We start from the raw sequence: 11121 nt of genomic DNA, 5'->3' as shown, positions 1-11121 counted from the left end.
CCTCCCCCTCCTTCCTTCCCCATTTGAAATCAAGATGGAGGCTCGCGGCTGCCGCCGGCGCCCGTGATCCCGGAGCTCCTGCCGGCCACGGGCCCCCGCCCTTGCGACTGCGTGTCCCGCGCGGCGCGCGCTGCTGCCCGCGCTCCGGCCGGCGCCGCCGAGGCCGTGGCTCCGCGTCCCCGCCCCGCGGCCGGCTCGCGGCTACCGGGCGGAGTCCTCGTCTATGTGGGCGCGCTCCCCTGGCCGAGCCGCCGCCGCCGCCGCCCGCTGCCGCCCCGGGGCTCTGCGTCCGCGCGCCGGGCGCGGGCAGCTGGGCGCTCGGCGCCGCCAGGCCCGGCGCGGAGCGGGCGGCACGCGGCGCTAGGGGCGCGGGGCCCGAGCCGGGTGCGGCCGCGGGCGCCGCCGCAGCCATGAGCGGCAGCAGCGGCGGCGCCGCCGCCCCCGCCGCGTCCTCCGGCCCCGCCGCCACGGCCAGCGCGGCGGGCTCGGGCTGCGGGGGCGGCGCGGGCGAGGGGGCCGAGGAGGCTGCCAAGGACCTGGCCGACATCGCGGCCTTCTTCCGATCCGGTGAGTGCAGCTGTGGCGCCGCCCGCACTCTCGGCCAAGCCCGCCGCGGAGGCGCGGTCCGGGAGTCCCCGCGCGCCCGGTGCCCGCCCGTCCGTCGGGCCCGGCGCGCTCTGGCCCGGGCTCCTACACCCCCGCGCCCGGTCTCCCGGACCTCCACCGGCGTGTCCGCTGCCCGCGCCGCCCCGCGGGTCATGGCTCGGCCCGGACGCCGCCGACTCGCCCTTCCCCGCGCCCGCCCCTCGTTCCAGGGTGAAATCTAACCGTCTCCCGCCCCTGGCGGCCGCCGCTCTACGGGTTGGGGCGCCGGCTCTTTGTCTCTTTCGCGGGAGAGCCGAGGGATCGGCTGCGGGGACGGTGAGGGCGGAGGCCCCTGCCCGGTACTGGGGTGGCGGGGCTGGACCCGGAAAGCGGCTCTCGTCTGGGCCGGTCTCAGTGGCCGATTGGTGCCCGGCCCTTCCTCGGCCCCATTAGCAGCCGCGTTTCTTTGCTCCGTCCTCTAGCCTGTCACCTCCCCGGCCTCTGTCTACGCTTCTGTGAAACGGGGCAGCCATGGCACCCGCTGCCCAGGGAGGTGGGGGGGGTGTGAAGCGCGGCTGGCCGGGAGGTGGGTGAGCCATTGTCTCCGGGGGCGGCCCGGGTGGGACATCTGGGAACGCGGTGGCCCAGGGGGACGGCGCGCGGCGAGCGCTCCCGGGGCACTGCCTGGGTGGTTTGGAGGTGGAGGCAGTGCCAGGTGGCCCGGTGTCTCAGTGGCGAGGAGGGGGTGCCCGCCCGAGAGGTGAGCTTGGCGGCTAGCCCGCGGGGAGAAGGCGTGGGGGGCGTGACGGGGCGTCCCCGGGACCCCCGCGGCGGCGCCTCCCCACCCCCCGCCGGGCCCAGATCCCGCGTGAGTCGAGCCCGCGCCCCCGCGCGCCCCCCCTCCCCGCCTAGTCCGGTGTGCTCGCGCGTCCGGGAGGCGGCGGAGGAGCAGGCGGCGGCGGCGGCCGCGGCGGCTTCGGGGGCCCGCAGCCCGGAGCGCATGCCGAGCGGGCCAGCGCGGGGCTGGGAGGATGCAGACTCGGCGCTGGAGAGCGGAGGAGGGCGGGCCAGGTCCGCCGCGGGGCCGGGGCGGGGGGCGGGCGAGCGGAGGGCGTGCGCTGGGCGCTGGTGGCAGCGTGGGGGAGGACAGTGGGGCTGGGACGTCGGGGGAGCGGCCTGGGATGGGGCGCGCGCCGGTGGCCGGTGGCTCACGATTTTTCGTGGCCCCTTTCAAATCCGGTAATCCGGGTCACAAGGAGCAGTTTGCTGCGGGAGGGCGATGGTCGGAGGCAGAAGTTAGCCGTGCCAGTGCGTACCTGATGTAGTACTGTCTTCCCCTCGTTTTCTTGATCTTTGCCAAGCGGGGTTATATTTTGAGTCATTTTAGCAGATTGGATGTGGCTGGGAGTGACATACGCCGACTCTACAGTGTCAGCTTGGGGTTAATATACTTGGGAGTGCTCCCTCTCTGCGTGAGGTCCTTGCAGAAAGCAACGGTTTTGGAAAACATGAACTCCTAAAAATGAAAGCCTTTTTTTCAGGGGCGTGGGATTGGGGTGGGGCGCAACTATCCCCATAGGGTAGCCTCATCTTACCTCTTAATAGCAGAACTGGGACGTCTTCCCTTCATGCCCTGAAGCTAAAGTCTAGCCTGTCTTTTCTCTGTCTCTACCACCTGTCACAGGATAATAGATTCTGTGCAGAATTCAGCTCCCCTCTGTTAGAAAGGCTCCTGTGCCCTGGAGATGGAATTTTTGGTGCTTGTGAGACCAGACTTTCTTACATCTTTATTATGTGCAGTGGAGAATTACTTCTTTCGCTCAGAAGAGCCCAAAAGACATCAGGTTGGACTGGATGCCCACAGAAAACTCGCTCTTGGTCAGTGTAGCACTCCCAGGGTTTCTCTGAGGCGGGAGGTCCGTTGATGGTCATGCCTGATGGCTATGCCTTGTGCTTGTTTCCATGCCTTGGCTCTTGTTCATGCTCATTTTTGGGCAAAAGCAGGCAGTGCTCTCACCGGTTTGCTCCTTTCTTCCACCCTTCAAAATGATATGACAAACCATGCTTTTAGTTGTTAAACTTGGAATCAGGAGCCAGAGTGGATTTTCAGTAGCAGCAGTTGCACTGGCCCGTCCCAGGGGTAGGCTGGGACATCTTTATAAAGTGTTTTCCCCTCCTTTGGGCAGCTCTGAATCCCTGACCTAGATCTTGGCTGCAGTATGTAGGACAGTGGTGTCTAGCAGAGGGTAGAGAGGGGCTATTCCGTTGGATTTGTGGGTGTAGGGTGTGGGGGTGTTTGGACGGTCAAGACAGATGAAGTAGGAGGAATATGGGTAGGGTCCTCACCTGGTAGTGCGGCTTAGGCAGGGGAGCCTCCACCGTGACTTGGATTCAATATAGACGGCTGAATGGAGAGGCCAAGTTCATCAGTAAAATCTGACAATTCTTTTCTAAGGTGTAGAAACACAGAAGAAGGGTTCTCATTGACTACAGTGGACAGATTAGGGTGTGAACATTTTCCCAAAAAGAACCTGGCAGCATATTGCCAACGTGTCCTAGACAAAGCATTTCTATTGGTTGGGTGTCTTTCATTTCTCAGCCTGGAACTCTTTGCTTGGCTACCTTATTTTCTTTCATTCTTTTTGTTCCTTCCCAGTCCTGCATTAAATTTTAACTTTGTAGTCACGGATTGAAAACTGGTACCCATGGTTGAATGAAAGAAGTAGAAAGACTTCAGCTTAATAGAACTTTTTAAACAATTAGAGCAGTTCAGGAACAGAATAGGCTGCCATGTGATTTTTTTCTCTTGCTGGAAGTGTCAAGTAGGGCGCTGCCACCTGTCAATGTTGAGTGGGGTGCTGGAGTTCGGACTTTTGCATTTGGAGAGGGGCCAGGGGGGAAGTGGCTCAGGGGCCGTTTCCCTCTCTCAGATTCTGTGGTTCCCTCTGAGCCCCCAGTACTTAATGGTTATTCTCCACTTTTCTTTGGGTAGGGCTTCAGCTTGGTGGCACTCGGCGTCCCCTTGCTCAAGGTTTTACCTCGTATGTGGTCATTCCATCCCCCACTCGGGTCCTTGGCACAGGAACCACCTATCCATTTTGACAGTCCTGATTCTCCTTATTAAAAACCTGGCACCAGCAAGCAGGTCAATTAGTGTCAAATCGGATTGAGCAGAAGTAGGTGGTGATGGTGTGTTAAATGGCAGCTGAGATTTTCTGCATGTTTGTGTGTTTTGAACTTCACTTTTTTCCTCTGCACAGACCTCAGCTCCAGAAAAGATAAAGCATATTTTAAAAGGAGAAAAAAGGGGGGGGGTGGAGAATCACAGAGATGCGTAAGTTCAGGTGTTTTGTTTTGTTTTTTGTTTTTGTTTTTCCGGAAAAGGAATCAGGCTTGCCTTGTTCAGAGTGGAATGTGGAACTCTGGTAGAGGTGGGGTCAGGGTCGGAAGTCATGTTCCCCCGCTGCCCCCTCCCCAACTCTGGTACTCTTCCTGGAGGCCTCTCATGGCCAGGACTTTGCTTACATTAGTTCTCAACCCCACTGGGACCAATCACTTTTATTGCCAATCTATTTTGGGGCTCTGTTCTTGTGGCAATAAATCATTCTTTCAGAGCTCTCTATTTAACCTTGCAAGAGCGTGTGTGTGGGGGGGGTGTGCTTACATAAATGCATTATTTTTAACCTGCCTGGCATGTTTTAGGTTGGCATTAGATGAATGCGCAGAGAATAAAGGTTTGTGGTTATTCTGAAGCCTCACGGGCCATCGTGTTGAGTTTCTTTCATTAGTAGATCTTATTCTGGACTCCTGGCTACAGCCTTTGTTTCCAGTGGAATACAGGAAGAAGACGGAGTCTGTTTCTTAGTGACAGAGCAGCGTGCTTGTCTTTCTGTATTTTGATATGATGATTTCCTCACGGATCATTGAGGGAAGCTTTGCTTTATATTTATGCTTCTAACACCACATGAGTGGAGAGGCCTTCAGCTGGCCTGCACGTTTGCCATGCTACGTCTGTATATTTAGAAGTCTGGCAGCTTTGGTCTTTGTGAGCACCGATAATGATGATTGTTTTCCAAATTTGGTCCTTGTTACCCTCAATATTTTGAAAAAGGGAGTTGAAGAAAATGTAATTTGAGAGTGAATGTCAGTTTCTTCTTTTTCTGTGGCAGCGAGGCACAATTTTAGAAGAAAGTAGAGAGATAAAAATAATCTTGTAAGTGACTTTGAGGAAATTAAAGAGCAGTAAAACAATCATTAAAAGAAACTTTTCATTGAGACCTTGTAAATTGACTTATTGACATGGGATATTGTATTTTTCCCTTTGCAGTTTAACTGTCCAAGATTCAAATGAAGATTTAAATGAAACCATTTAATGATTTAAATGATTAACCAAGTACAAGTGACATGAGTGGTTCAAAATGAAGCCTGTGGTTTAAATATGTTCCTCAAATGTATATTAAAAATAAGTGATTACGGTGGTCTTTTGAGACCTTTTAAATGTTAGGATAAATTTGGGATCTATTTCTTTTTTTCTAAAAAGATTTTATTTATTTATTTGATAGAGAGATCACAAGTAGGCAGAGAGGCAGGCAGAGAGAGGGGGAAGCAGTCTCCCCACTGAGCAGATAGCCCCATGTGGGCTCCATCCCAGGAGCCTGAGATCATGACCTGAGTTGAAGGCAGTGGCTTAAACCACTGAGCTACCCAGGCGCCCCTGGGATCTGTTTCTAACTGAAAGTGCAAGATGTATTTGAAGCTGTCATAATGTAAATCAGCTGCATCTGATATTTAAGTTTATTTACTTGATTCCTCTACTGAGAAAATAAAATTTTATCTCAGAATTGGCAGAATTTCAGAAAAAAGTCAAATTCTTAATCAATAGCCACACTTTACTGCCTAGTACAAATCACTTCTGTTGATAGGGATGAATTGTGTATTACTATAAAAAGCAGTCCTAACAACCCCCTTCCTTCCTCCTCAGTTTTATAATGAATTGGTTTTTATTTCCTTAAGTGCACTGTCTTGACAGATTTTAGTAGTGCCACTGGTAGGAACAGTAGTTCCTCCATGGTCAGTGAAGGCATGGATTTGAAGGAGAAACCCAGTGCGTTCTGGTGGGAGGTGGCGGCTCGCGCTGATGTCCCTTCCCTGTCCTTCCTGTCCCAAGTGTTCAGCTGCGTGGACTTGGTTGCACTGCCAGGGGTGACTGTGTTATTTGCCTTGTGGGTGAAGAATGCAGCTTTTATATCTTCTCGTTGCTTCTCAGTCTGGTGGAAGCTGATCACAGGCAGTGATCCGGTGGCCCCACAGCTGGAGAGAGGGGTAGGAGAGATGAGAGATGAGAGATGAGACGGACTTCTCGCTCACTCTCTCCCATCTTGCTGCAGATTCTGCTGACGAGCTGTTTGCAGAGCAGTGTGCAAGGGACCGAGCACGGACGGGGAGTCTGCTCAGTGACCCCGGCAATGAGGGATTCTGGCTGAGGCGCTGTTCGGCTGCAGCCGCGCTGGGGTTTCCTGTCGCAGTACCTCTTCGCTGAGGGGAAGGGACCAAAGAGCGGAGAAGAAGCTAGAGATTGGGACAAGACCTTGCAAGGCTTTGATTTGCTGCTGCCTTCCCATCTGCCCTCTCTCCACTGTCTCTGGGCGTCCTGTGCCCACGGCGGAGGCCTTTCCTCTTGGGACCTCTGCCTCCTCGCTCCCCAGCGTTCCCAGCCCCTGCAAGGCCCCGACTGCACTCCGTCCCTGCCAGTTCATGACGAGGAAAAGGAGGCATCTGGCTAGAAGTTCCCCTCTCGTCTCCCAACTTTTTGACCTTATTGAGCCTTTCTTGCAGACGTTCTTGTTTCTGGGAAATTCTTTCTCTCCTGTTCAGTGGCTGGCAAGTGCTTAAGTACTCCTTTTCACTTCTCATTCACTCGTGGGGACATTTAGTTTGCTTACCGACTAGTTGTTACCTTGATTTCCTCTTTTTTTGTTTCTCTCCATGGGAGGGAGCCCCTCAAAACCCAAGCTATTTAACCACCTGCCATCTGGGAAAGGTTACAAGACCAGGCTGGGAGAGCAGAGTGTGCAGACTTTGCAAGCAGGAGGCGTAGATGGTTAAGCTGGAGGAAGGGTGTAGCTCGGGGGATTTGGCCCGGTTACTCTGTACTATTTGGTCTAATGCCAGATGGACCGTGGAAATAAAGAACTTCGTTTTGGTGATAAATACACTAGACTTTTAGATTACTGACTATTTTAATTAGCCACATGTCTCCGCTTGTCTGGTTGGTGAGGAATGTGGAGAAATCTGCAGAGCAAATCTTGTATTTTGTAAGCATTACTCTATTTGTGTTTTGTCATAAATTAATAGCGTTTAGTGGTTATGCTGACAGAGAAAGCTTTAATGAAGATGTTAGTCGAAGTGAAGAATAGATCCCAGGTCTAGGGTACTTTGGGTTAGTGGCGTTCATGTGAGTTAATCAGCCTGTTATGGACAGTGATGAATTGCACTTGGTTTTTCTTTAGGAGGGGTTTCCGCAGCATCCTGCCAGGTCCGTAACCCTCCCCTCCTTCCCTGCAGTTCCAGAAAAGAAGTCCATGGTATGGGCTCTGTTCTTCTGCTGCTGGGAAGGGCTGGAGGCCCTTTGCGGTAGGATGTGGCTGTTAGCATTCAAACAATGTAGGTGTGAACACATGAACTGGTGCATCCATTCAGTCAGTGCCGAGTAAAGGAAACCAGTCTCCACGCACTCATTCCACTTAGGTGACATTCTCAAAAAGAACCATGACAGAGACAAGATTGGTTGATTGCTGGGAATTGGGGTTTGGGAGGGTGTGGCTGTAGAGGGTCAATATGAGGGGCATTTGGGGGGGATGATGGAACTGTTTTGTATTTTGGCTTTGGTGCTGGTTGTCTGTATTAAACTTCATAGGACCGTACCCTCCCATCAGTGGGGGCACCTTCAGTGGGGTGCCTGGGTGACAGTTGGTTAAGCTACTGCCTTTGGCTCAGGTTGTGATCCTGGAGTGCCAGGATTGAGTCCCTCTGCTCCTCCCTCCCTCTCATGCTCGTGCGCACGCGCTCTCTCTGAAATAAATAAATCCAAAAAAACCACACACACACACACAAATCCCAACAAAAAACCACACCATTCCAAAAAAAAAAAAAGAGAGAGAGACTAACAGCAAACTGGGAGCAAACATTTATTACAAATCAAACAATTATATACATGTAAGTAAAAAGGGCTTCTTCACATCAGTAAGAGAATCTATAAGGAAAATAGCCAAACAGATAATTCAAAGAAGCACAACAAACAACTATCAGCTCCATCAGTAATCAAGGATATGTGAATAGTTTTAAAACAAAACCAAAATCCAGCTTAAGTTATTTCTTTAGGTAAACTAGAACAAAACTGAGTTATTTTGGAAAGGCTTTCTGTTGATTTGAAAGATAACAATAGTCACTCTGACTGCCAGTGGGTGGGACCAAACCCTGTAATTTCTAGGGTAACGTCAGAGATAGTTATGAGAAAATGAAGATCCTCTCCTTGGGTTCTGTAGGAAGGGTTAACTTGAGCAATCCATATGGCATGGAAGTCAAAGTCTGCTGACTTAAGAAAACCCTATCTTTTTTTTTTTTTTTTTTAAGACTTTATTTATTTGTCAGAGAGAGAGAGAGACAGAGAGAGCCTAAGTTGGGTGAGAGGCACAGGAAGAAGCAGGCTCCCTGCTCAGCAGGGAGCAGGACTCGATTCCAAGATCCTGGGATCATGACCTGAACTGAAGGCAGACGCTTAACTAACTGAGCCAGTCAGGCATCCCAAGAAAACCCTCTCTTTAGGTATGAAGACTCACCATTTTTCTTCAGATTTTCCCACTCTGGTGAGTTTTTGTCGCTGTCCAAATAGAAGAATTGTACATGCAGGATGGTCTAGACTGTCTCAGCAATCCTGGGCTGAAGAAGGAGTTTCTAGGGTTGAGTTCCATTTGCGGGGAGACTGTGGTGTTCCTGCATTTGTATCTGTGTGAGCTCATCTGCTCTCTGTTCTTGGGCCTTCATGTGTGTAGTTGACTTTGCAGCTACTGATTTTGCGGTATTGATAGTTAATGAAGGAATTGATAAAGTGTTAGTCCCCACATTGAAGATTCATAACCACAAAATAAAACTTTTTTTTTAAAGATTTTTTAATTTATCTATTTGACAGATAGATCACAAGTAGGCAGAGAGGCAGGCAGAGAGATAGAGGAGGAAGCAGGCTCCCCACTGAGCAGAGAGCCCAGGACCCCGGGATCATGACCTGAGCTGAAGGCAGAGGCCCTAACCCACTGAACCACCCAGGCACCCCTAAAACTATTCTTAAACTTAAGAAAAACACAATTCAAGTTTGAAAGTATAATCCTTGAGTACTTTTAGATATGGTTTCTTGGTATCCTTTTTTTTTTTTCGTGTGTGTAGGTGTAGAGGTCTTGGAAAAGTGACAGAACACCTCACTTTGGGATTCTGTGGAAGAGGTGGTCTCAGTGTAAGAAGGAGCGAAATGAGTGACAATATCAGAGACTAATACTTGAAATCTGTTTTAAAAGAAGCATATCCCCAGTATATATGAAGTGGCATGTATAAACGACATGTATGCTTTGGCGGGCAGTGTTTTATTTATTTATTTAAAAAAAAATTTATTTATTTGGGAGAGGGAGGGAGCGCGAGTGAGGGTAAGGAGCAGAGGGAGAGAGAGAAGCAGGCTTTCTGCTGAGCCCCTGCTCTACAGCGGCTTGATCCCAGGACCTAGAGTTGTGACCTGAGCTGAAGGCAGATGCTTAACTGACTGAGATGCCCAGGTGCCCCTAGGGCAAAGTGTTTCAATTTTAATTTGCAAATTATTCATATGAAATGTTATAAGAGGTTTTCCATTTTTATTCCTTTTACACCACTTCCTTTTTTTTTTTTTTTTAATTTTATTTATTTATCAGAGAGGTGGGGGGAGAGAGCGAGCACAGGCAGACAGAATGGCAGGCAGAGGCAGAGGGAGAAGCAGGCTCCCCGCTGAGCCAGGAGCCTGATGTGGGCCTCGATCCCAGGACGCTGGGATCATGACCTGAGTCGAAGGTAGCTGCTCAACCAACGGAGCCACCCAGGCGTCCCTACACCACTTCCTTTTCTGACATTGGCCCATACTTCAAGGATTCCTTCTTTACTGCCAGGTGTTCGGAACACCACCTCTGCAAACCTGTGGGAGGGTGCTCTTGGCTCATTGGAATTCTTAAAGTTTTATGTTTTCTTACTTGCATTTACTTTTACTTAATCCATGTTCTGCATGACAGATGTGCTAGGATCTGCAGGAATAATATGTACATTTTATTAGTTCTTTGATAACTTTATTAGTTTTAGTAAAGGCCCCAAAGTACAGTTCTTCTATTTATTCTGAAGGCACACACAGATATTGGAAAAACAATACTTGACTAGAACGTTCTTATAAATATTTCTGACTAGTGTCACGTAATGAAAACTCTAAAGTTTAAATTATTTAATATTTTTGGCATCCAAATAACTGGAATAAATTTCTACCCTTGTCTGTTGATGATCGAAGCTGTAATTTACAAGTCACACAAGCAAAGTTGAGAGATTCCAGGATATAGCCGGCATTTTTTTTTTCTTTTTTCATGTTGGTCTGGGCCCTGTAATTTAGTTTCTATGCCGTTCCTCTTCTCACCTAATTAAAAGTGATGTTCCTTTTTACATAAAGAATCCTCGTAACCTAGCTTTTCATTTGAGGCGTGTTAGCTGTGTGAGTTTGACTGGCTCTCTCCTGTTTCGGTCTTGGGGGAAGTCCTGGTGGAAGTGCTGGTCCTCTGTTTCCCGGGCTGCTGTGGACTTGGACTGAAGGGCCGGGTGGGAAATCTGTGCGGCTGTCAGGGTTGTCAGAGGGAAGTGTGGGAAGGGTGCCTGGAGGCGGCCCCGGAGGGAGGTTTGTCAGCCGGCTGCTGGGGCTGACACATTATAAAGATTACCGGGGCTTCCTTTCTAACTGAGGAGGGGAACTGGGGTGGGGAGGTGGTAGGGGGCAGAAGCTGCTCAGCTGCTCTTTTGGGGACAGTTTTATAAGGTGACTCCTGGGTTCTCCGGTAGCGATCTTGTTGCAGCCTCTCGTTTCTTTGCTGTTATTTGTGGAAATGTGCATGTAGATGATGAAGTGCTATCGTCCTCGGGAATACGCTTGTTTTCCACAGTCCTCAGCTAGCGAGGGAACTTGGGCGGGTGTTTCAGATTCTTCTATCTGTGGGTGCATTTCTGTCTATTTCACTTCATCTGGGCCCCTCAGCGTCGGAGCCTGATCGGACGGGGTGCTCGGTCAGGTTTATCCCCACGAACTCTCAGTGTCATTTCCACACCGGGAACATGTTCTGTTTTTGTGTGTGTCTCAGTAACTCCCATGTTTCCTTGGGTGTTTAATATAGTTCAGTCAGGAATGATTGAAATGTTGGGGTCTTGAGTGTAGATGTTACATAACCATAAGCTGTGTTTCTCTTTAAAAATGTACACTTTTTATTTCCTCTT

At 50.6% G+C, this 11121-nt stretch overlaps 1 protein-coding gene across 6 annotated transcripts in view; it reads left to right on the top strand.

Annotated features, from left to right (window-relative positions):
- The first annotated feature begins 17 nt into the window (after positions 1-17).
- Positions 18-11121, top strand: part of TRIO (trio Rho guanine nucleotide exchange factor) — a 337805-nt gene continuing 326701 nt past the window's right edge. Inside the window, exon 1 of one of the 6 annotated variants that reach the window (XM_082725152.1) lies at positions 18-567. In XM_082725152.1, coding sequence (XP_082581278.1) covers positions 411-567 — 157 coding nt within the window. In that variant the 5' untranslated portion in view covers positions 18-410. Of the gene's footprint in view, positions 568-1248; positions 1346-1601; positions 1657-11121 lie in introns of those variants that run through there. The other 5 variants (XM_082725154.1, XR_014310227.1, XM_082725153.1 and 2 more) reach the window with 5 other exon arrangements.

This window comes from Mustela nivalis (genome assembly GCF_964662115.1).
Source record: "Mustela nivalis genome assembly, chromosome: 3".
NCBI classification, from domain to species: domain Eukaryota; kingdom Metazoa; phylum Chordata; class Mammalia; order Carnivora; family Mustelidae; genus Mustela; species Mustela nivalis.
The sequence above is the reverse complement of the archived record's forward strand: the minus strand, read 5'-3'. Positions and strand labels throughout refer to the sequence as shown.